This window comes from Vanessa cardui, chromosome 21 (genome assembly GCF_905220365.1).
Source record: "Vanessa cardui chromosome 21, ilVanCard2.1, whole genome shotgun sequence".
NCBI classification, from domain to species: Eukaryota; Metazoa; Arthropoda; class Insecta; order Lepidoptera; family Nymphalidae; genus Vanessa; species Vanessa cardui.
Genome location: NC_061143.1, coordinates 2,199,867 through 2,226,557, shown reverse-complemented (window position 1 = coordinate 2,226,557; position 26,691 = coordinate 2,199,867). Strand labels below are relative to the sequence as shown.

The window sequence follows — 26,691 nt, the reverse complement described above, 5'->3', positions numbered from 1 at the left end:
TCACTAGTTTACTTATTTTTTTCTTACGATATTTAAAAAAACAAGGGTCGATACTATGTTTCAACGCTATTACATTATAGCAAGATTATATTGTTTTCTAATGATAATAAACGCAGGTCAGATTTTTTATTTAAAATACAAGCTAATAAAACAAAAAAATTGTGTTCAAGAGCAATAATTGTATCGTTAACGAAATGTTATGTTACTGCAGTTACTATTCCTTAGTTAAAATGAAGAGTTTTGAGAGATTAAATATTGCTTGAATCCAGAGAATAAAAATATGTTATATCATTAAATATTCCTATAATTATATATTTTAAGTAATATACATTGTAATTAATCACCAATTAAAAAAAAATATATATTTTGATTTGTTTAATAATCGTTAATAAGCATACATTACTAAATAATTATTTAGTCTTAATAGGATTGGAACATTAAAACAATGGTACATCAAAATATATGTAACTCTGTCATACTTCATAACATTTAATTATACATTTCTATTTTATTCTATCGAACAACACTATCACTGGATTTGATTTCATTATCAACAATATTATTTGCATCATTTTTACGAATATCTTCTGTTTCTTCAATTTTCTCTTCACTTGAAATAGTAACAGTTCTTTCATCATCTCTGTTGTCAATATTTTCTGTTTTGCTTATAGTTTCACTCGGAACTGGAAGTTCTACTTTGTTATTCTTAAGATCATCACTCTCTATATCATCACAATCATCATCATCATCATCACCATTTACTACATTCTTATCTTCTGGAATATCATCACTAGGCTCGAAAGAATGCCCCTTTATCTTTTCAAGCCACAACCCCATTGAATTATCTTCTATTTCACCTTTTACAATGTTTGGAAAAATTTGCTCTCTCTTAAATCTTTCTACGGCTTCCTCCTCTGCGTCCCAGGATAGACTTTCATGGCTATCTTTGAATTTAGCATCATATCTTTCATAGTGCACCTAAAATTATATAATTGCTCATAAACAAACATTATTTTTTCATTAGGAAAACATGTACAAAAATCTCACTATTATATTTGTATAATTTATGAAATGAAATGCAACAAATTAGAGATTTGTGAAAGTGAAGTTTTTAAGCATTTTAAGTACTTAAACTAAAGTGGTCAATCATCACAATCATTATCTTTTATTTTCTCCTATTTGGGAGTCATTATAAAATTATAGTATTAAATAAGTTATATATACCAAAATTTATTTTACTATTAAGATATATTTCTGAATAAATAACTGCAGAAAACCATTTCTTTGTCTAAATTGTTTCTAAGATTATCCTATTGTTTAGTAAATATAAAAGTAATACCTTATCAAGCATGAGTCCTAGGCCAGGTGCAGTTGGTATCATCACTTTATCCTTGCCAAATGCCTTATCCATCATACCCATGTCTGTCTGTCCTCTAACAACGGCTATCATGAGACCCACCATCTTCCTTATCTGATGTAACATGAAGCTCTGACCCTAAAACAAATATAAAATCAGTAAAACTTTTTGATATTGATATATCTTTTATTACTTTGAAAATGGAATTCCTAAGGATATCTAAGTGAAACAAAAATTATAAATAGCCCAAAGGTCTATATTATATTTCACACTTTCTTGGCTTATGTCTAAAGGACCATTTATTTATTACGTAAATCTATTTTCGCTAGTTTTTAAACCCCTCTCCTTATTATAAGAAAAAATAAGTATAATCCGACCCCCTCCCTCTTTGTTTAATATTTATTATGTAAGAATTCAAGGAAGTAAATGAATACCTATATGTTTTGTTTATTTTACAAAGCAACAATATTTTGAAACATTTATTTGTAATTTCAATGGTGCTAAAGGTCTGATCCGAGCGAACAATCGGAAATCGCGAGATTTCCCGCGCTTTTTCAAATAATATTAACTTCGCGCCTTTTTTTGATCTTATGTAAAAACTATTGAAACTTTTTACCATCCCCTTGTAAGAAAATATCTGACATGTTCGAGCCGACTATGGCAAAATTCATTGTGCTAATACAGCATTGGATTTAGACTTAACTCACCTTTACTAGTAACTCTGCAAATTCAACTTCAGACTCAATGAATACTCTCTCTAACGCAAAACTCATCATATATCTTAAGGATGATGGATCTTGATAATGTCTGAAACAATTGTACATAGTTATATTATCCCACTATTGGTAATATGGTTGTTACCGGCACAATGTTACATTAAGCTCAGGTAGATGTTCAATATCTTTGATGACTCATAACACTAAAACTTCAGACTGCGGCAGTGTAACATACATCTTTTAAGAGGTATAAAATACTTTACATCATTATACAGAATAGATCACGAAAATCGATCTAACAGCCAGTTAAAAGTTTAAATAATACAACAGATTAAAAACATTGTATTTGCAATTTTATATAATTGATACACAATATTATGCCACAGACTTTTTATATTGATGTTACCTTTTAAAGTTAAAAAACGAACAATTAGCAAATCCAATTGCTACACAACTACCTACAAAAAAAACTGTATTAGTGCTTACTTTTTCTCAGTGAAATTGTGATAACTTTTCGTTCCTTTATAGACTCCCAGAATCTCATTAACTTTCGTCATTTTCTCTGCTGTAATCCGGTACCTCTTTCTCTCTTGCTCAGTAGTCAAACTTGGTTCAAAGACATACGTGGGTAGAGTATAGCTATATGTCCTTGCATTGCACTTTGATTTGGAGTTGAATTTATTTGTGGCACGTTTGATTCCAAACACTTTTATACACTGAGGTAATCTATTGTTTATTTCTTCAATATTCACTTCTAAAGCTAGAATTAAGAATATTTTGTTATTTACATTTAATATACCTACATGATTCTTAATAAACAACTTACTTTTGTTAATAAGTTATTTTATTTAGTAAAAATAAAATGATCAAAGCTGTTTTGACTTATATGGAATGCAATAGGCTTACAAATACAATTATTATAAACATAATAACTATTAAGACTCTTTTAAGCAAAAAAATAATACAAATAAAAAAAAAAACAGACGCCATATTAAAGTAGCATAAATTTGACAACAATAAATACTAACGTAGCTTAAGTGAAACCACCTGTCTTGCCGCAGAAACTCCTTTGTCTGTACGAGAACTTCTTTGGAACTGTGCATTTTGCTGATTATTGAAATCTTCCTCTGTGATGTACTTTGCATCATATAGAGCCTTTAGTAGATCCTCCTCAATGGTTGGCACACCTGGATTTCTGTTAGTTAACTTTATGTTAGATTCATAATTTAAATACAATAAAATATAAGATATATATATTCAATTTCAATAGCAGCTTACTGCTTTATTATTCAATATTTTTGACAGCACATCAATAGTGTAGTAGTTCATAACCAAGAACTATTAGCAAATTTTTATCTTCACTCCTATTGCCATTGGAATAGACATTATAAAGAATAATATAATTTATTTTTTAAGAATTATTGAAACAACAGAGGTACAGAAATTATACAGTTTTCATGTAACTTCAATTATAAGATCAAATTGAATTAAATTATAAATAATTTTTGTTGCAGATGAATAGAAGAAAAAAAGTACTATTATATAAGATTAAATATGTTCTCAATATTATACTACAAGTACATGTGTGTATTATAGTAATATAGTTTGTTATCGTACCTTTGCATACCATAGTAGTTAACACCACAATAACCTAACAGTACAGCCATTTTCTTCCTCTTGATCCTCTCAAATGGCTTGTCACATACCTTCTTTTCTTCGCTTTCGCCTGGTTCTGTTTCCTTCTTGGTGGTTTCCCATTGCCGTTTTAAAAACCGACGTTTGTAGCGCGTATGATTTTTGCTTTGTACTATCGAATCGTCGATTTTCTCTTCTAACGGTTCCATTGCGTTCATTTCTGTTATAAATCTTATTTGTACCCCTGTTTTAAAATAGGATAAACTTAATTTATTAATCTCTATTTAATCGTTGTTAACATAGAGTTAAAACTAAATAGATTGAATTAATACTAAATGTAAATTTGGGTGGAAAAATTAAGGCTCAAATCAAATAAACCTCTACAAAAATAAAATAATAACCAAAGTTGAGAAAAGTTGCCTAAAAACACGTGAATTTTTGTAACGAGTTGTACCTGATCTTACTATATTTGAGGGCCTTGGTAGATTCTGTCTCAAAGAACTAACAAATAATTGAAGTAAACGAACGGACATACCTAAAAATTAATATATATATTTGTAAAACTTGAAAAATCCACAATATTTATGTATAATCAAGTTTATATACTACGCCATCTTAAGGCTTAGGTTGACAATTTTTGACACTTGACAAATTGCAAATCGACAGTTCAAAAACTAGAAATAAATGCTTTTTTAAACTAATCGGGTCGATTACGCACAAATATAAACTAATAGAAAGTTTTAATATATTTTTTTTAATTAATAGTAGGCATATTCAGTGAATACAAATTGAAACCTATGCTACATTCAACACCGATCTGAAATTTATGGTAGCAACGCACTAGCAGTATGAACTTGTAATCGTTTATTAATTTAAATTTAATAAATTAACGACATAAAATTTTAATTAATTAATAAAATAAATGCTTTTGTTGTTTTCCTAAATGTTTTTATATACATTTTTAATAATAATCAATTCAACAGAAGTAATCAAAATATCTTAAATATTTTTCACTTTGCGCATGTTCCAATTTTGCGCATGCTACCTGAATACTTTCAGTAATTGTATTTAGGGCAAGGATTTTAATTCAGCATGGGTTGACGCAGTGGTGATAAAATGAGGGGTGGAAGTTCAGAGCGTTTGGTGGTGCGTTCTTCGCGCCGAAGAGGCGACACGCGCGCAAAACTTACCCGATACATTACTGTTATGCTCGCGGCTCTCCTTGGAGGTGGCGGTTCAGCTCTTCTCTTCCTTGTGCCATTGTATGCTGACCCCGCTTTAAGCGCTTTAGCGGCTGACTTTGATCCTATACCAGCTGAATGTGTGACAGAGCGTCGTGACGACAGGCTAGGATTGGATAATTGCACATGGGCATCATGTCGAGAAGGTTGTACTAGCGACGCTTATAAATGTATTCAATTGCACGTCAAGTACAAAGCGCAGGCTGAGGATTGGCGTCCTGCTGTTCTATTTGTAAACATCAAAGGATGTGGATATCCTCCACAGGTGAATTGCGAGAACTTCACGTTGAATTACGGATATGTTGGAGCAAGGTATCCCTGTTATTGGTCTCGTGCTGATACAACAGTCGTAGTTCCTAGATGGTCTAGAGGCGAGCAAGTGGCGACTGTGACCAGAACATTGGCTATACCTCTTTTCTTGTCTGGCTGTGCTGGTATTGGTCTGTGTGCACTACACTGCGAGTGCAGACCAAGGCGCCGAAGACGTCCTCCACGCAGACCACCACGTTTGCCGACGCTGACTCTCGATGACACAGCTGTTTACCGACTCGCCTAGGTGTGACATATCCAAATTACTTATTTTATGAATTGCACCAATGTACCAAATTTCCGTTTTAATGTTAGATATCTTGTAATTTAAAAGAATCAAGTTGGAATTTTCGCGCAGATATATTTAAATATAACTATACTATGTGGAGAATAAGTAAAGTACTGTATATTTTAATGATGTTTTATTTCAAAATTTAGTTTATTATTATACATATAAAAAAAAAAAATTGGGCCCTGAATTCAACGCAATGCACTAAATTAAAAATATAATGTGATGTAAAAATATTTTTTTTTTAACTATAAGTACTATTAATTTTTAATCATGATCAAACAATGTAATAAATTAGTGTTGTTTCATAGTGCATAAATTATTAAATGCAATTAATTTTACTTAAACGCTTTAAATTTTGAATTCGGCAAAGTTCGTAGCTAAAAACAAAATATTAGGTAAGTATACAAAATATTAATATATATACAAATTTCTAGATTAATGTGTTTTTAGTAAACATTACTGGCACATCAGATTTTTTCATTCATTCGAATGTTTTTTTAATAACTAATTATTACTATATAGCAGCATGAAAAATTCAAAACTGAATATTTTAACAATGAATTCTTAACTTCGCCTTGAACTATGAATATTGCATTGTCCATATTACAATAAAGTTATTGAAAAGCTTCTAGTCACTTGAAATTGAAAAGACGAGGCCTTCACATTAATCTTTCAACGTAATTCTTGTCGTCTGTGGCAGTAGGTTCAAGGTTGCAATTTGCACCATTTATACCTACTACAAATGCTGCGGTTTTATTAAGAAAGTTAATTTCCGGATTATGAATATTTGAAGCTATGCCATTATTCGGCTTATTATTTACTTGCGACCCGCTCCGGCTTCGCACAGGTGAAATACTATACAATATAAACTTCAAAAATTATTAGTGTTTGTTAATTAGGTATATTGTTCATGTATTATATACAAAAACACTATCTGTTTAAAAAAATCGCATCAAAATCCATTGCGTAATTTTAAAGATCTAAGCATACGTAGGGACAGACAGCGGTGGGCGTAGGTTTGTCAGTAATTACAGTTTTAAAAAAAGTCAAAAGTCAAGAATTAACTTGACTAGATTTTACATATTTAAATTTGATTATAATTTGTCTGGCGGAAAGATAGTAAGTCAATTAACATGGTGGAATATACATTAAACCTTTTGGTTAATCTTAGTCATAAACAATGAATTGGTAAATTACGATTAATGAAATTATGTATAAAATGCAGTACATAAAATAATTTACATACTTCTGCCTCAAAAGCTTTTACAATTGAAATTATTCATAAGCAAAAAGCAATTATTTACTTAACGTTAAAATTTATTTTGCGGTTGCGACCACGGGCGCCTATATAATTTACAAGTGTCCCAATTGAAAAGAAAAGTGGACTATTGTGTGGTAAAAAAATATGTTTTTATCTGTATGCAAATCATCATCATCTGGAAGCGTGAATTTTGACCGATGATAGTGGGTTCAAACAAAATTCTGTCTGACGAAAGCTCCAATTAGTTTGGCTATAAAAGAAAACCACGTTTCTAACCAACAATTACTACGAAATAGAAAGAACCCGTAGTAGCGGTGTGGATAAGCTCCAAACCTTCTCAACATGGGAAGAGGCCCTAACAAATAATATTTTCCTTGATTTCCAACGACTAACTTAGGTCAATGGGTTAATCCATTGTATAACGTAATTTTGTATACATAATTTCTTTATGGGTTTCCCGGGCTACATTTCAAGATTATCTTACTCCGCTGATGAGATTATACGACACGTGTAACGTAAGGCGCTGCTCTTTTTTAATCGCTCGTCACCCAAGCTTCGTGCAGTGTCTTTGAAATTTTTGAAAAAAAATGTTGAGAGTTTATTTTACACGCGGACTGCCCCGCTGTCAGTTGGGCCCCACACTTACATCGTGACATTCATAAGTCTGAGTCCACATTTATATTTAATATTGTGGCTAAGGTTGATGAACTCAAATTTAATAGGTATTTTTTATATTACAGTCACCACAGTAAATACTTCTTTTGATGATATCGAAGAAATACAACTCTTTATAACTACTATCGTTCTCTTTTTTTATATTGACAGTGACAAAGGCAATAATGGTATTTATGGTTTTAAAATATTTTTGTTTCTAATTCGGCATTAAAAAGACGCATGACTTATAGTACGACACAACTTAGATGTCGCATCGGCAAAATTCGTAAAACCGATCCACATCCGAATTGAGTACGCTAGCCCAAATTATCAATATCTATTTCTCATGCGAATATGATCTTTGCACAAACGCAATAACTTGTAATATCATATGACCTAATATATTCGTCAATTTGACGCGTCGATTTACATTCACTTGGTTTCTCTGTCGCGTGAATCTATAGCGACGAATAGCGTCGATTGACGCGATAGGGAGCTATTTATTGGTCGTGTAAATCGGCAGTAATCGGTTTTAATTTCATTCCATTGCATTTTCCGATGCTACATCTAATTTGTGTCCTACTATACGTGATTATACATAAGAATTTTATTTGTCTGTATCATATGACACTATTAAAGTGAACCAAATATTTTAACATTATATATGTACTTGTTATGTTAAACCGCTGTTTGCATCAATACCTTGTACCACAATAAATTAAAAAAAAAACGCGCGGTCGTCTACCACGCGCGAAGTTTAAGTGCTGTTATATCTTTTTGAGTCAGAGTGAATTTGTTTTAGTTGGTGAGTCCAAATAGGAGGGTAAAGAAAACAATTAATTAAAAAAAAACTTCTGCACTTTACTTCAAGTTCACATTTGAATTTAACTGTAACTAAACATTCATTGGAAGCATATTAATTTTTTTAAACATATATACCTACAGTCAGATGAATATTAAAATTAGAAAAAATAAAGAAACATATTCATAGGTAATTTAAGCGTTGAACAGATTATAAAGATTTTTTTGAAATAAGAAACGAATCTTCCGACTGTTGGTACATTTAAAAAAAAATTAACATGCGTAACAAAATTGAATACATTATTATATTTATTTCTATAAACAATCAATTTTAAGATTAACGTTACAAATTTAACAATGGTAACTTAGAGAGAACGTTTGGTTCGGAAAACAATTTTAAAGTTTCTGAGTTCAATAAAATAAAAAAAATACAAACGGTTATTTAAACTGTCTACATAAAGAATGCAATTGAGAAATAGCGATTTGTTTTGTAACAAAAATGAGATTTTTTACATTGTAAATGAATAATGCTTTCATTATTATATTCGCGTTTACCTGCGCAAACCGGTTTGCGCAAACTACGTACAAGTAATCGATTATGTATTTTTGTTTTAATATCAACAAAACTGGCTGATATATCGCTATTTCTAAATTCAAATAAATGACAATGCAACATATCCCCAAAATCGTAATGGTGTGTAATAAAAATATAAATTGAAAAAAAAAAATCTCTTTCAATCACTTGCTAAATTAAATACATTTAAAAGTGTGAAAAAAAATAAATAAGATCAAACTCTTTATTCACAACCACACCATCGAAAACGTCCCTTAAAAAAATAAATAAATGTATATATTTAATATACAATTTTCTACGTTTTATATAGCACGAGTAGTTTTTGTCTTTGTTAGTCGATTCATTCAGTCTGTTATTATTTTTAAATGCATTTATCGTATTAAAATTTATTTCTCATCGAAATTCGAATGACTTAGACGCAGACTTCTCGTGTTACATTCACAATGGGTCTTAAGATATGAATAAAACTAATAATTAACATTAGGGTGATGTTTTAAAACAAATCCAATTTTATTAAAAAAATTGAATTTTTTAAATGGCTCAAGATTGCGACTCCTTTGCTTGAATTAAACTTTTAAAAAAGTACCTTCAATTTTTATTTAAACAAACATGTTTGAAGGTGGATGTTGCCAGTTAAGTACTCACATAATTTATATAAAATGAATCTTATAATAAATCCAATGCCGTCTAAATCTAAAAAAATCACCCTAATATATTATAAAAAAGTAGGAAAAATTAACTAATTACAATTAGGAAACAAAAAAACCTCAAGCTATTGCTTTGGTAATTCTCAATTAACAATTCTGTAACTCATCTATCCATACAAATGTTTCTTCAATTTTGATCATTTTTTTAAATTCCATTTCACTATTTGTTCCCGTGAAAACAAAGTGAATATTACACTAACTCAATACAAGCTTGTTTAAGATTCATGATTAAGTGAATAATATGTTAGGAAATAAAAGAACTACTTGAATGTAGAAATCTTAACTGTTAGAGATTACTGATAAACATTATATAACGGATGAATTATGTATAGAATCTTTCTTTCTCGCATTAATAATTTTTCATTTGAAAGAAGAAGACAAAAGATTTAACTATAACACAACCGCTATGTAATATTTATTAGTAAGTAGCTAAGTAATTAATATTGTTTTAATCATACATGAAAATTTCATTGAAATGGCTATACTATTGCCGTATTTATACAGATAACATCTGTCTTAATATAATAATACTTACATTTGTAAGCTGTTATACGATTTAGCGTTACTTCTTATATCAAAATAGTTTTTATATCTCAATAGCGACTTTAACTATACTAATGATATAAGAATACTTATCATACATTGCTATAAGACTTACCGTCTTTACATAAGGGCAGTATATTTTTTTCATAGCTTTAGTTATAAACCATATGCTATTAATACATTTATGTGTAGATACATTATAATAGATAGATAGGTTATAGAATAACTCATGACGTTTACACTATGATGAACCGTTTATTTCTCATTAAGAATTTAAATGTCATATTTAATATATATGTCCTTCCAGATATACTATAGGCACGTAGGAATTAATTTGAGACTCTACATTATATTTTTCCTTTCTCGTGTATTAAAATGTGCCTATACTAGCCTAGAATGTGAGGCTCTTGAAATATCACTTGTAATTTTCGTCTTTGAAAATAAAAAAAATAAAGAAATAGTCGGTCCGTCATATTGTAAACGCGCTACGACCGACGACGACGACCGAACACGAACAAAACATTCGACACTAATACATTTATTTACATCTAACGTTTCTACAACTGGGCGTTTAAAGCTCTGGCATAGTTAATGTTCGTTCCTCGACGATAGTCTTACATCGAAACCACAACCTTATTACGTTATTTTTAATACGTATTCATTAAGTAACTACATGTTATGTCGTTGTGTTAATTTGTAAACGGAATCCGGTACTTTAATTTAGCTTGTTTTTTTTTTTAATAATTTGTAAATATAATCTGCAGATCTATTTGTATTTTAAAATTATTGTTTTTTTTTTTTTGTTATATTATAAGGAATATGAGGGCTACTAATACTATGAGGGCTTATGCATTTAATATTTCCTGTAAAAAAATATAACAAATATGTAGTTTTTTTTGTATTATTATTTCAAGGTTGTGAAATCGATTCTAATTTGTTTCTATCTAAAACTACGATTCTAAATACATTGTATAAAATGTATTAAGAGGTTAACGATTATACAAGTCTTTTAATAAATATCGATGCAGGCAAAGCCTAGATATAATAATTTTAAACTAGCATTTTTAATAAACAAGTACGTCTCGATTATTTGTCAGAATATTATGCGTTTTCGCGGCAATTCGGCAGCCATTTTTTTAAATGTTTTTTTTTTCTATCTACTATACTTTTTTTCGTTATCTGTTTTATATATTTTTGTACTAGTTTTGTATGTTTGTAATTTTTAAACAAACTAAAGCTCAGATAATTTATTTAGAACTATTTTTTGAAGATGCCGAATCATCGCTTTAATAATCGATTATTCGAATATATTTTGGTATGTACTTTTAGCATTATCTGTATAAAGGCTATTTAATTTTTTATCATGAACATTTAAAATACTGCTAAGAACAGTCAGAAATTTATTTTGTACTGTGGAATAGGACAAACAAACATGGACTTTTGAATCTGAACTGTAACATAAATGCAAATGTTTCGAATATGTCAAATAAAAAAAAAAATTATGAAATGAATATTCTCGAAGACTAGAAGGATAATCAAAGAACAACTTGCGACATTTGCGAGGCGAGACGATACCTCTTTCTATCAAATTCAACGTTACTATCTAAACCTCTCTTCACAGCCATACTAGTAGATGGTTGAACCGGATCGAAGCTAGCTTCAATTAACCTACTTGACCTACAGAAGCTGTAATCCGCTGGGTTATTGACCCTTTGACAGGTCATATCAACCGCAGAAGGTAGCCTATAGTACTCTTGGTTCGGAACGTGAGATACTTCTGTGTCGTCCAAGTCTAATACGGTGTAAGCGTTATCTGACCTTACTGGACGTTGGCGGTATGATGTGTCAACGTTCAGGCAGCTTCTGGAAGAGGTGCTACATGTGCTGGAAGCTGGGGAGATCTGATACCTCGGTGACGCACAGGGTGTTAGGTTGGGCGAGGTTCGAGCGCTGCTGTAGCCCTGATCGACTTCAGAATCGACTGTTTCACGCGACTTTAGAATCTGCATCATCCTGTAAGAGAAAATTAATTTTATTACGATTTTTCATTATTTGGTGATTGAAGTTTTATAACACAAACGATCAGATTTTCGCTTCGTTTTTATAACCACAAAAGGAAAGGACGTCAACCTTACGGGATATCGACTCTCCAAGACTTTTCGGCCTTTGTTCATCATTAGATTTACATAGAATAAGATTTTTAATTGTTTTAATACGAATCAATATTCAATATAATTTTGTTGTTTCAATTTAAACAATAAAAATCAGAACTAGACACTTGAATTGCTTTTATTGAGTCATTTATCAACTGAAACAACAACAACAAGTTATGTAAAATGGAAGTTGATCGCTGATCCCCAGTATGAATGGTAAATGTTGTCAGGCATCAGTAATGTCGCCCGACTTTATCAAGTTTTACTTGGTGGTAGGGCTTTGTGCAAGCCTTTCTGGGTAGGTACCACCCACTCATCAGTTATTCTACCGCCAAATAACAGTACTCAGTAATGTTGTGTTCCGGTCTGAAAGGTGAGTGAGCCAGTGTAACTACAGGCACAAGGGACATAACATCTTAGTTCCCAAGGTTGGTGGCACATTCACAATGTAAGGAATAGTTAATATTTCTTACAGCGTCATTGTCTATGGGTGATAGTGACCACTTACCATCAGGTGGCCCATATGCTCGTCCGCCAATACCATAAAAAAAAGTCTAGTACTGTACACTCAGATTGTACATTCAAATTGTTTTATTATCAATAAAAAATTAAGGTTAGGTTAGGTTATATATTTAATTTTTACCATATATAGTGAATAAATACTGCGTGAACAAAGCGAGAGTACTGACCGCTGCAGAAGGCGCGCGACGGGCGCGACGGCGGCGGGCTTGCGGCCGGCGCGCGCCGCAAGCCAAGCCGGCCACGCCGCCAGCCCCAGCGCCGCGCGCGCGCACGCCACGCACGCGCAACCCACGTCCGCGCTCTCCACAACCTTTAGACGCACGTCTGCGCAAAAAACAATAAAATTATATTTTATACTATTATATTATACAAATAATTGTTTCAATATAATCATAGATTATTCATATTACTAAATTTGGTATTACAATGTGAAAATAGATGTTATTAGCATTTATTAACATGTAAGTATTGTAACGACTGATTGAGGAAGAAGGTTTGCGTGATGTTTTGTGCACACTACACGCGTTTGCCTACGCAAACTTTAGAGTTGGAACCTTAAACATTTAGGATCGGAAGTATTATTTTAACTTTCAATTTAGTAAAACTCTTATTTCTAAATAGACATTTAATTTAATTAATAATAATTGAATTGCTTGATCTATATGTACATATACACCTATAAGATAAAAATTATAAAACTCAATTTAAATTTGAATAAGTGTAAATAATATTCATATCGATTTATATCTGTATTATACTTATTATAAAAATGAACTCACCAGACAAAGTTAAATCTAAATATGCTTCTAACAACTTGGCTCCATCTCGTTTGAACCGCCTAACAAACTTTGGATGCCTTGTGGTCAAATCGCAGTCAGCTACCACATACTGTGCCAGCAGAGCTGCGAAGGTTACTGGCGTCGGTGCAAGCAGCCTCCAACGCACATGCTGCCCTACCATCCACTCTAACTGTCTGAAAGTCTTGCCACACAGCTGCACGCCGGATATTTTGGATAATGTTTTCAATGTAGGTGCTCTGCTGAATTTCTCCTCGCTTTTTGCTGTAATAAATAAAAATTGTATTAACTCACTTTCTGAAAGAGTAGGGAAGAGTTTATTTCCCCTGTGATATATTTAGGGTACTGCAAATTTCTAAATACGAAGAGAAATAAAATCAAGTAAGAGAGCTGTTTATAATTTTAATCCCCTGGAAATCATATTTTTTGGGAACTCATATACATATCACAACTAAAATAAAGTTGAACAACGTGTCTTACCTGCTAGACTCAAGCAGGCGAGTGCAACATGTGTCAGTCTATCTGCACGTAGCCTGTGTGCGTCCATAAACAGATCTAACTGGGCGACGGCTGAGTGTAGAGTGGCCAGTGTCAGACCCAGTTTCTTTGTGACGTCACGGAGTTGTTGAACTAAGGCACCTCGGAACTCTAGCTGTTGGAAGAAATTGTCTTTGAGTGAACACATTCGAAATTTAAAGTTCTATTTAATGTTTTTTTTATATACCCTTTGTGTATGGCCACCTTCCAGAGTGCCCACCAATCATTAATTTATTACTTTCGTCACAATCATTTTTATAAAAAAGTCTATGTGATCCAATATATTTGTGGTCACAAGAGTATAATCCATTATGAACTATAAAATTTGAGTTTCATTTATCAAATTTTCGTTATTTCAAATCAATATTACATATATAATCATTGCATAACAATAAAAAGCTTTTATAAACATATCCTATTTCAAATGAAATGCAACTATGATGCAACAATCAAGATAATGATGAAATATTTGAAAGTGATACAATAACAAGAGTAATTGTGTAAGTACAAAGAACAAAAATAGTATTTTTTTAAATACAAAATAATGTTATATATTTGGGATACAAAAGTATCCAAAGGATACAAAAGTAATATTTTGCAGATAAAACTGAATCTGTGGATATATGTAAAAATAAATTATCATAACAATTGTAACTATATGTATATATCATATTAAACTACCATTTGTACTTAAAAAAGTTGTTATATTGTAGATATTGATTAAAAAGGTTGGAGAATGATGCATTTATAGACTAATATTGACGTCCTTGGAGATTCAACTTACAATTAGCCACTGAACATAAACATTCACATGATACACATTTAGAGATAATATAATTGTACATTTACTAAAATCTATACCTTAGGCTAAGCCCAAGGGATTAAGGCTATGATAGATTAAACTATGTTTAACAACTCTACCCTTTCTATAATGATATTTATTGTAACCCTGTATATATTATTACATATTGCAATAAAATCATTTAATTAATTGCTCTTATTTCATAGTATCATTTTTATCTTTTAAATCATAATTAATTTTATTAGAATAGTTCAACAGAATACATAAATAAATAACTGTATATACAAAACATTGTCAAAACTCAAGTCATATTCATTCTTCAAAGGAAATATGTGTGTTATTTATTGTTTAATGTAAACAAAACATTTAATGTTATTGTTATTTAAAACATAAATTCTTGAGATTGCAGATAATAATTTATACTTTGATTATAGAAGCTATGAGACAGATCCAATGCCAACATTATGGGAATTCTTTCACTTTACTATGAAACATTAAGTGTTATTAAAAGAATGTATACTTAAGGAAATACAATAAATAAGTTAAATATAATTAAAGGGTAAAAATGTGAATGTACTAGTAGAGTCAATCTCAAAAGGAAATCCGTAAGAATTAGTAATTATAATATGTCATGCATTACTCTATATCTTTCTAATCTCTGTTTTGATAGTCCAGCGGCCACATTTGTCCATATAAAGATAACAAACAGGAACAGACACATCAATGCCAAAGACTACAGACTGTATTGTAGGTTTTATGACAGAAAGGATAATGATTATAGTAAATTTATGTCATACCTGCGGTGATTGAAGGTGTATAGTAGGTTTCTCTGCATCCTGTTCCAGCAGGTTCTTCCAAATTTCCTCACGATATTCACAGTGATATTCATCGTCTGGATCAGTTAAGGCCTGGAACAAATAAAATCATTTTGAGCAAAATTTATTAAATATTTAGTATTTTAGCTTTTGTATTCTTAATGAAATTCAATGATGAAAAATATAGGTAATTCTCATTTAGAAAGAAATAAAATATATTTTCATGTATTTGTTTTAATTAAATTGAGACGTATTAAGGATGTCTATTAAGTGTTTTTTTTCGATATCTGATGCAATTTTCAAGGTTAAGTGCACACAATCGTTACTTTTTGTATGCAACACATGTTTCCTATTTCGTATCATAAAACATTGTAGGGGAACAATGACATTAAGTTTGAAAATAGATCTTAAGTTATCTATATGATAATTTCTATAAACAAAAATGCACTTACAATGGTCTCAAACTTTGGCTCTATAACATCTTGTTTTAATGTATTGTCACCAGGAACGGTGCTCCTCACGCTGGACAGATTAAGTTTAGACATATTTAAAGTCTCCATTTCAATCTTCAAATGCCGTCGAGAACAAAAACACAGTTAATATGACGAAAGATTCGTAACACGTAGACCAAATGTGACAGTCACCACGTGGAAACAAACGTCAATTAAACTCGCTTTAAAATATCACAGCTCGATCAAAAACACCCTATTTCGTTTCTTTAAATCCCTTTACATTTGTTCCATACATGTATGCTACAAAAATGCAAGGCACATATTGTAACGAATGAGTGAAATTTTCATGAACATTCATGATGCAATGCTCCCCCAGTCCGAACTCCGAGACATCATTGAAAAGTCGGCGCTTGACAGTTGACTGACACTACATGAAAAAGAAAAGTTCAATGCATTCCACAGGATGCGAGAATTATACAAAGTGAAGTTGACAATGACAATTGACAACGTCATTATATTTCTTTCGGCGAATATTTTGTTTCGTTCCTTTTATGAAGCTTTAGATAAAAAGTTTTATTTTATAATGTTAATGAGTATGTATTTTTATACTTATACATTATATATCTTGTTACATGGCTATTCAGATAGGGTGAAATCTCAACCGTACAGAAACAACACATTACGAATATATGGAATACTACAAGACTTCGACATTTGCGTATGAGACTCGAGAATGTGCATGTAATATAAGCTATTTTATTTAGCTATAAAAATAAGATTAAAATTTGAAATATTTTAGAAAATAATAAAATATATGTTATGGCAATACTACTATTATTATGTATCGCCAAATATGGGCATTTCTTGAAATAAGACAAGGCTACCAACATCGTTTTAATAAGTTGACATTAGTGTTGTCTAATTTTGAAAAAATCGATTATTTTAATTAAAAGATTTTAATCAGCTTAAATATTACAATGATAAATATGTCCTTTTAGTACAGTGTGCAATGTGTAAAAAATAATATTTTTTTTCTATGTGTCATTTAAAGTAACTAGAAATATCAATTTTTAAATAAATCATTTTTATATTTTTCAAATAATAATTAATTTAAACATTAATTAACATTTACATATGAATTATAATTTCCATAAAATAAAAATGACAATTCACATTAAAAAGAATACTATTCGTATAGCAAAGTTTTTTTTAAATGATTCATGTAAAAAATAGAATATTTTTAAGATATTATAACTAGGAATGAAAAATATTATTTAATGGTATAAAAATGTAAATTTATTATAATGAATCGATCCGAAGCGATTATTATTTATATACATTTTCAAAGTGAAATCTACCTCGGTACGTCACTATTACTATACGTCACGTCATTTTTGGGAGGCTATGGAAAGTACCTACCTAATAGCGGCTGATTTTGTTTTTCTATTTTAACTTAAAAGTACTGAATAAAACTTATTTATTGTATTTAAATATTAAGGAATAGTGTAATAGATATAAAATTAATATGTCGTATTCAAACAGTAAGTAGATTTTTATGTTTTATGGTGAATCATGGAGCGGTGGACCGAGACTGTTTTCTGTAAAAATTTTAGATCAGTTTTCCATGTCTGTGAAGTATATGAGTGCTTCTTTCCGCAGAGTATACCTTCGCGGCGTTGCCCAGAACGCAGCGGGGAACACCCCTAGTGTTGGGAGGTGACCCTAAAGGCAAAAATTTCCTGTACACGAACGGGAATTCTGTTATAATAAGAGATATTGAAAATCCTGCAATTTCTGATGTATATACGGAGCATTCCTGTCAAGTGAATGTTGCCAAGTACTCGCCTAGCGGATTTTATATTGCCTCTGGAGGTAAGTCAGTCATTTATATATCAATTTTTTCAGAATATATGCTCATTGCTCAAAAACACTACAGTGAAACCTTATAGGTTTAATTAAAGTACTGAGCTAAAATGCTAATATCTATTTACAATTGGATAATACATATAATTTGATCTAATTTTTGCCACCAATTAAAATAGGATTGTGAATAATATAAATATTTCCATTTGGTCAATAAATTATTCTAAATTAGTTCATTATCTATTTTATATAGTTATAGCAGAGTATTACTATTTTTCTGTGCAACATAGGATGTCACTCATGATTTCTGTCCAATTTCTTATACATATTAGACTGAATCTCAATTAGACCTTCCTTATTAAGCAGTCTATTTATAAAAATACTTGACTTGTCACTGAGAATAGTGAATGATAACATAAAAAAATCCAAGTGTTTATAAAAAAAAATCTACAAATTCTTTAAATATAATTGTGACAAAAAGTTTCAATTTAAAATTTGATATCTGGCAGGTAACAAGAAAAGAAATATATATATATTTTTTTTATTTTATCTTCACCATATTTGTAATCAAAGGTGTGTTACCTGTGATTCATACTTTGTACTACTTTATCAGATACCTTATATGTATATATTTTACTAAAGTTCTTAGATTGGTTGATAGTAGCATTTAAATCAGATACCATATTTGTTTACATGTTTAAGATAAATTTAAATTTTATAAACTGGATTCCTTTTTCTATGTTTTTTTTTTTTAACAATCAAATGATTGAGTTCATATGTTTATAATTTCACTGTGTGAAAAAAAACAACACTGTTTTTTTTAATAAAATCTAATAAGAATTTAACTACTTAAAAAAATATGTTTAGGTGCTGAATTTTTAACTTACATTACTCTGATATAGAAAATGAATTTAGTGAATATGTTCTTTTTATTTTTTAACCATTTACTATATTTTTCATGTTTCTCACAACAATTACACAAATTTTATGCTATAAGCACAATATATATATATATATTTAAAATATATAATTTCCTGTATTAACTTAAAATATATTTATGCTTATCATAATAATTATTGTTTGAATCGAAAAAAAATATACATAAATAGAAGTTTATAGATAATATGTGATAACAATACAAGTTTGATTGGTTTTATGATAAAATTAAAAGATAATATGTATACTAAAAAACCCTGATATTTTATAGGTTTTTTTTACTAGTATGAGTTATTCTCAGACTTAGTAAGATCTTTTAGTGTGTATGAGATGATAAATGTAAGAATAAGGCAATCATATAATTGAAAATTGTTCTTAATAATTTATGGTAAAGTGGCATGTCTTCACAATTCAGATCTATATATATATGTTCTTAACTGATTTGAAAGTTTTTTCTATGTATATCACAGACCAGATGTTTGCAGATTGCTCAAATATAGGTGCACTCATTTTCACAAGTGCCAGTTCTTCTCGGTTTCATAGTCCAATGTGATTGAATTTCAGAAAAATTACATTCCATTCTTCAGAAACTATTAGGCGAAATGGCAATGTTGGCAGTGTCAGTGCTAATATCCTATGTTCATTAAGGGCAAGAAAATCATGTCCAAGGGTTTTTAATATTTAACTGCTATAATAATTATTATATTATCTAGTATTATAAGTAGTTAACCTAACTTCCTGTTCCATAGAATTTTGACGCGATACTTATGTTATAATTTGTTACTTTAATATAGTCGTGTCAGCGGTGAAGCGAGCATATTGCGTAATAAAAAGTTACAGGAAGGATAAATCTGCTTTACGAAATCGACTTCAGTATCATATTCGGGTAACGGAAATGTTTGCCTACTTTGAAGTACTTGTTAATTTTTAAACGAAGCATCAGATATCATCTCGTAACTAAATATAAAAATGGTTTATAGTCATGCAAATATAATTACATATCACCTCCACTAATAAGGTGTAGGGTAGGGGCATCGTCAGTCCAGACCTATATCTGGAGAACCCTATGGGTATAATATTATAGATACTATTTTAAAGGAGTGTTCACATCGTCAAATTAATGAGATAATTCAAAATAAGAAAGAACACAGTGGTTGTATTTGGATAGATCTATGTCCATCAGTGGACGAATATGGGCTGCTGAAGAACGCAAAAAAACTCGTACTATAATGAAGTAAAACGAAAGTTATTTTATTGTCCACGCTTTGTGTTTATTGGATTAGAAGTAACTGCCACAGCTAACTGATACAATTGACCGCAGTCGTGTTTGCAAGCGCAGTCTCGTGGTTGATTTGATCTCATTATTGTTGTTATATAGGTACTTTTTATATATACTTTGTAAATGTAATATATTTACTGTCATGTTGTTTATATGCTTTGGATAGATGATTTTTTTTAATGTATATACAATACGTTAATGGATAGAGTGATTCGAGAAGAAGGTTTTTGCATATAATACATGGGGATTTGGTATCAGCATTGCACTCGTGCGAAGCCGGGACAGGCCGCTAGTTTATTATATATTGTGCGATCTTTATATAGTACATCGTCAATGGAAAGGAAGAAAGTCTTAAGCGCCAAAATTGTTATTTTCAGAATTAAAATTTTAAGTTAAGTTAGTATAATCTCATTATACAAAAATATTAGTTCCGTTTTACTATTTCTTTCTTGCCATTAACGACATGATTATATAGATAGTGATCATATTAGATCTTTTCATATTTATGAATATTATGTCTTCGTTATTTTAACATTAATGATAATCCCTTTTATTTCTTTTTTTATTTTTTTTTAAATATGAGACAACATCACATACATTACTCTGATCCCAATGTAAGTAGCTGAAGCACTTGTGTTGTGGAAACCAGAAGTAACGAAGGTACCACAAACACCCAGACCCAAGACAACATAGAAAACTAATGGTAATCTACATCGACTCGGCCGGGAATCGAACCCGGGACCTCTGAGTGGCGTACCCTTGAAAACCGGTGTACACACCACTCGACCATGGAAGTAGTCGAGGTCGTTTTATGGACTCTAATTACGTAATTAAAAAAAGTACTAATCGATTTCGGTCTTATTGAATCTTCTAATTGGAGAACAGGTGCACGCTCTAATCTCTCTAGGTGTCTTATAATCCAACGGGACAGAAATCTAGCATAACAGGACAGACATCAGGGTTGGGAGAAAAGCTCTACGTGCTTCCCAAAGGTTGATAATACCGTTTAAAACTCGTGCTGTGTTACTGAGAATTGCTTCATCGAATAACGACTAAAGTGCTATTCTCAGGAAGACAGCATAGATTCGCACGCGATGGCAGTTTTTAATAATATGGATATTTGTAGTAATTATATAGTTTCTCATTGAATCTCGTTAAAATCTACATTCCAAGCAAATCATTAAATGTATTATACATATAATATTCCCCTTGAATCAATCTATCTATTTAAAAAAACCGCATCAAAATCCCTTGAGTAATTTTAAGATCTAAGCATACATAGGGACAGACAGCGGTGTGTGGCTTTGTTTTATAGTATGTAATGATGATTATATATTACTCTGTTCTTTAAATTCTAAAATACGTTCGATTATTTCATTTATTTTTTTCAAAGTTATATTCATCCTTCTGTCTAGGGATTATTACTTTAATTTAATTATGCTCGATAGTAAACTTTTAGAACGTGTATGGAATAAAATCACGATGTAGTGACTCTTCAAAAATTCAAACGGACAATTGCCTGTTTGTCCTTTGTCAATTTTTGTGGATAACTTGAGCTATAAAGGCCCAACAAACGGATAATTTTCCTTTAGAGGAAGTGATTTTTTACGAATTTAGTGTAGTCAAAAGCTGAGGGTAATATGTTTATAATATAAGTAGTTTCAAGATTATCCTCTAATTAGTATAGCTACTGATCTCCATGGTGGTTCTTCTCGGTTGAATCTACATTCAGATTTCAGAATCGGCGGTAGCTTCATTATTGACATTACAGACATCTGTGAAATAACGATTCAGAAAAAATAACTCAAAGTAATTTTCATTTTCACTTTAGTCACAATAATAGAAATCGATTTAAGAAATTGCTGATGATGTCGTTTACTTTTTAGTTGTAAAATCGATTGTTGGCGGAACGGCCATTGCCCGTACTTGCAAATTTATTATGTAAGAAGCGTGTTTAACAGTCGACCTTAAATTATTAAATCCCAACTTACGTTACAATTAAAGCCTATTTTATGCCTGTTTCTTTTAAAAATCTTTCACCTCGGTTTAAATTTTCAATTAAGATTAGGGAACTGTGATATTGTTACTGTATATATTATACATAGTACTAGAATAAACAATTTTGAATTATAAATTATACTACGACACAACTTAGATGTAGCATCGGCAAATTCAATAAAACCGATTCCTGCCGATTTACAAAACCAATAGAAATAGCTCCCTATCGCTCCATTCGACGCTATTCGTGCCTATAGATTCTGGCGTCCGCTTTAGTTCAACCCGAGAAAGCAAGTACTTGTAAATCGACGTGTCAAATTGACGAATATATTAGCTCATAATAATATGATGTTACAAGTTATTACGTTTGTAAAGATCATATTCAAATAATTTTGCCGATGCTACATCTAAGTTGTGTCGTACTATACGTAACCTATAAAGTTGTATATCCTATGAGCAGTTAATGTATAATTATACACAAGAACTATTAATGGAAGGAATCCGGTTTAAATAAAGGATTATTTATATTTATTTCCTTGCTGTTGGTTACATTGGCAGATGACCAAAACGCGGTGTTATTTACTGTTTACATCTGTCTGTTCTTAAATATATATTTATGATGAATCAATAGCAATACTCCAAACAGTTCGGTGTTTTTTTAAATTAATAATTCAATAGTATACCTATAAAAAAATATGGGTTACTTTCGTCCGTACATTTGAGCACATAAGCTATCAAAACCTTCCGTGACCACCTTCAGTGACCATCGATGGCCTTTAAAGTTCTACGAAGCCTTTGTATATCTGCCTGTTCGAACTCGATAACCTCAGAAACGTATTATTCATTAGGTTTATGTGGTCAATTTAGACGATTATTGTTGAAAATATCGGAAAAATCATATTGTGTTTACTGGCGTGCGACCCGTCACAGAAAAGTAAGTTTTAGACGATAGTGACCATAAATTTTAAGTCCCGGAAAAGGATATAGGTTACTTTTGTTAATTCACTCCTTGAGGGGGCAAAATGGTTGGACGGTTTTGTTGCCAAAGGTAAAATGTTATTAATTACGAGTAAAGTCGCAAGTTCAAAAAGTTACTGGTTACGTTATATACGTATGAATAATGTCGAATTAGCTATAGCTTACATTTTTGTTTGATTTTATCTGAACCCAACACAATTGTGTCGAGGTATCAAAAGAGCTATTGTCCAGGAATTCGAAACAATAGAACAAAATACAGGTAACTCCATAGATACTTATTGTAACTGATAATTTGATGAGATGACATTTGACTATATCAGTTCGAATTTATTTCCTTGATTATCTGTGATGTTCCATAATGAATCCTATACAAATCTACATATATATTTAAAAAAAAATTAGTAAGGCGAAGAAGGTTTCAAATCAGTGGAATAGACAAGGATCATGGAGCGTTTTTAAAGCACTCTCGACGCGTTTGCAATTGAAGTGTGCAAAATATCCAGTGAGGGAATCTTAATTGTCTCCAACCGTGTGCGCCAGCTCGTAAAATGTAGGGGTAGTCTGAACTATACTCAAGCCTGAAAGGTTTTTTTTACTAATTGTCGCCAGCGGCTTCGTTGCATTTTAGGGTTGATAGGTGTTGGCATAAAATTTCATCAAAACAGACAGACAGTTAGGTATTTTCGCTTTTATAATATTAGTATAGATTACAAATGTCCGTGACGTTGTAACATCACTTTATTTAAAACTAGCGACCGACCCCGGCTTCGCACGGGAGCAATACTGATGCTAAATATACTACAGATTTACTTTGTTTATTTACGACATCACGTTAGAAACTTCTAAAATTATCAGCGTTTCTTTACTAAATTGTCCATGTATTATATACAAAAACTTCATCTTGAATCACTCTATCAATTAAAAAAACCGCATCTATGGGGTAATTTTAAAGATCTAAGCGTATATAGGGACAGACAGCGGAAAGTGACTTTGTTTTATACTATGTCATGATGTCTAGCTGTGCCCGCGACTTTGTACGCGTTTGAATTTTTTATTTTATTTTATGGTATACGTTGGCGGATGACCATATGGGCCACCTGATGGTAAGTGGTCACCATCACCCATAGACAATGAAGCTGTAAGAAATATTAACTATTCCTTATATCGTCAATGTGCCACCAACCTTGGGAAATAAAATGTTATGTCCCCTGTGCCTGTAGTTACACCGGCTCATTCACCCTTTAAACCGGAACACAACAATTCTGAGTACTGTTATTTGGCGGTAGAATAACTGATGAGTGGGTGGTACTTACCCAGACGGGCTTGCACAAAGCCCTACAACCAAGAAAAGCCCTACCACCAAAAAACAAAAATAATATTGAATTTAACAAAAATAATATTGTTGTAGCCTAAGTTACTCCCTATATCATCTTTTATCTTTTTTTTTAATATTACAAACGAACACTACGATTTTATTATATACTAGCTGCGCCCGCGTACCTTGTATGACTTGAATTTAACAAAAAAAACGTTACTGTAGTCTAAGATACTCTTCATTATATCAGTTATCTGCCATTGAAAGTCCCGTCAACATCGCTCCACCCGTTTCAGAGATTGGCCGGAACAAACAGACAACAATTGTAAAAAATGATATTTTGGTGTATGTACCGTGTATACATACATATGCATTTAGTAAAAAGGCATTTCTTTTAATATCACAAACAGACACTACAATTTTATTATATGTATTCATTATTAGATTATTTCAGTGTTGTATTTTATTGGCCAACAGCATTGCAATCTAAATGTTTTACTAAACTTACAGAAACTATGAATCTAGGGAAATGCTGAATAAGTGTCATGCAAGATGTAATCTTGTGATACGCTGACTTGGAAACAAGCCAACTGGAAGCGCTCTTATATAAAACTATGTTTAGAATCTTAGTCGGACGGACTGTACGTACCTACACGATATGTATATGTATTTTTGAACTAGCTTCCAAATATATATACAACGAAACGACGACTACATTTGTGTGACTAAATAAATTGTAGATTAAAAATCTCTGTAACAAGAATGACAAAAGAAAAACGAAATAAATAATTAAAACCTCTTTGGTTTTAATGATAAATATAGTTTTTTAGTCATTACAGTATCGTACCTACTGTTCCAGATTCACATTTGTACAATATACTTATTTTAATATTTCATATTGAAAGTAAACAATAATTTTTCTCTTGTACATATTATATAAAATATTTTCTACTAGCGGCCCATCTCAGCTTCGCACGAGTGGGCATAAGCTTTTTTTATATTAATACCTTTATTTATAATTTTTTTGTTGTTTTTTCGACATGTTCAACAATTGTCGTTTTATTTCAGCTTATTTACACAGAAACCTTAACAAATTATATACCTAAACCTTTCTTATGAATCCGTCTGTTTGTTAGTAAAAACCATATGATAATCCGTTCAGTAATTGTGGAGTTTATCGTGAACTCTACTATACGGGCAGGGCAGGCGCAGCCGGGGCACTTTGTTTTATAACATTCAATGTATATCAATATCAACCGCAGGCCTGGTCGGGTATGACATGTAAAAAGAAGCCATATTTTTTACATAAAATGGCTAACGACCACATATACATAACATAAAGAATACGATACTAATATTATAAATACGAAAGTAACTCTGTATTTCTGTTTGTCTGATACTTGCTATACTATAGAATCGAATTTAATGAAATTTGCTATCAAGCTTGTATTCTAAAGAAGGACAAAGACAACTTAATAATGTAAAGTAAAGTAAGAGCCTGTAAATTTCCCACTGCTGAGATAAAGCCTCCTCTTTCCATTAAGATGAGGGTTTGGAACATATTCTACCACGCTGTTCGAATGCGGGTTGGTGGAATGCACACATGGCAGAATTTTGATGAAGTTAGACACATGCAGGTTTACTCACGATGTTTTCCTTCACCGCCGAGCACGAGATGAATTATGTACACAAATTAAGCACATATATATAGTGGTGCTCTCCTGGGTTTGAACTCGCAATCATCGGTTAAGATGCACGCGTTCCAACACTGGGCCATCTCAGCTCATCACTCTTTATAATGAGTGATGACGAAAACCCAAAACGCGAGTGAATTCGGCGGCAACAACTAGTTTATTATTAAAAACTATAGAGAAATACTGGTTTTTTAATACAAGAATATAAAAAGTGCTATCTATGTATATATTTCATATTAACATAACAATTTATTAGGTATTTAATAAGTTTTTCGTCATCACTCATTATATTTCCTATATCAGTACGTAATATACAAATACACACAAGAATACACGAACTCGCATTCATAATACATATTAATAAGATTTGATAATATGCAGCCTGGAATAGATTGCGTGGACTTTGCTTGTGTTGATAGAGATTGGTGTCAACTTATGTGTTGTCAACTAGTGTTGGTGG

At 31.2% G+C, this 26,691-nt stretch overlaps 4 protein-coding genes across 5 annotated transcripts in view; 2 read left to right on the top strand and 2 right to left on the bottom strand.

Annotated features, from left to right (window-relative positions):
- Positions 1–453: 453 nt before the first annotated feature.
- On the bottom strand, positions 454–4,375 carry LOC124538947 (tRNA pseudouridine synthase A). Of its 2 annotated transcripts, none has more exons than XM_047116228.1 (7): positions 4,244–4,375; positions 3,691–3,952; positions 3,102–3,268; positions 2,560–2,833; positions 2,065–2,164; positions 1,340–1,495; positions 454–978 (listed from the first exon to the last, which is right to left on the bottom strand). In XM_047116228.1, exons 2-7 carry the CDS (start codon positions 3,924–3,926, stop codon positions 514–516), a joined length of 1,398 nt encoding a protein of 465 aa, XP_046972184.1. In that variant the 5' UTR covers positions 3,927–3,952; positions 4,244–4,375; the 3' UTR covers positions 454–513. The 2 variants fall into 2 exon arrangements, with proteins under 2 accessions (XP_046972184.1, XP_046972183.1); XM_047116227.1 differs by having other exon boundaries at positions 4,163–4,346.
- Positions 4,376–4,743: 368 nt separating this feature from the next.
- LOC124538920 (protein tipE) lies at positions 4,744–5,673 on the top strand. Its single transcript, XM_047116181.1, has one exon. It carries the CDS (start codon positions 4,825–4,827, stop codon positions 5,503–5,505), a length of 681 nt encoding a protein of 226 aa, XP_046972137.1. The 5' UTR covers positions 4,744–4,824; the 3' UTR covers positions 5,506–5,673.
- A 5,262-nt stretch (positions 5,674–10,935) lies between these two features.
- On the bottom strand, positions 10,936–16,607 carry LOC124538924. The gene is made up of 6 exons (XM_047116186.1): positions 16,169–16,607; positions 15,699–15,809; positions 14,043–14,214; positions 13,545–13,826; positions 12,933–13,089; positions 10,936–12,103 (listed from the first exon to the last, which is right to left on the bottom strand). The coding sequence occupies exons 1-6, from the start codon at positions 16,274–16,276 to the stop codon at positions 11,626–11,628; spliced, it is 1,308 nt and encodes a 435-aa protein (XP_046972142.1). The 5' UTR covers positions 16,277–16,607; the 3' UTR covers positions 10,936–11,625.
- Positions 16,608–17,536: 929 nt separating this feature from the next.
- LOC124538889 (actin-interacting protein 1) overlaps positions 17,537–26,691 on the top strand; it is a 31,335-nt gene continuing 22,180 nt past the window's right edge. The window contains exons 1-2 of the mRNA XM_047116140.1: positions 17,537–17,709; positions 17,828–18,040. Of these exons, the coding sequence (XP_046972096.1) occupies positions 17,694–17,709; positions 17,828–18,040 (229 nt within the window). The 5' untranslated portion in view covers positions 17,537–17,693. The remainder of the gene's footprint in view (positions 17,710–17,827; positions 18,041–26,691) is intronic.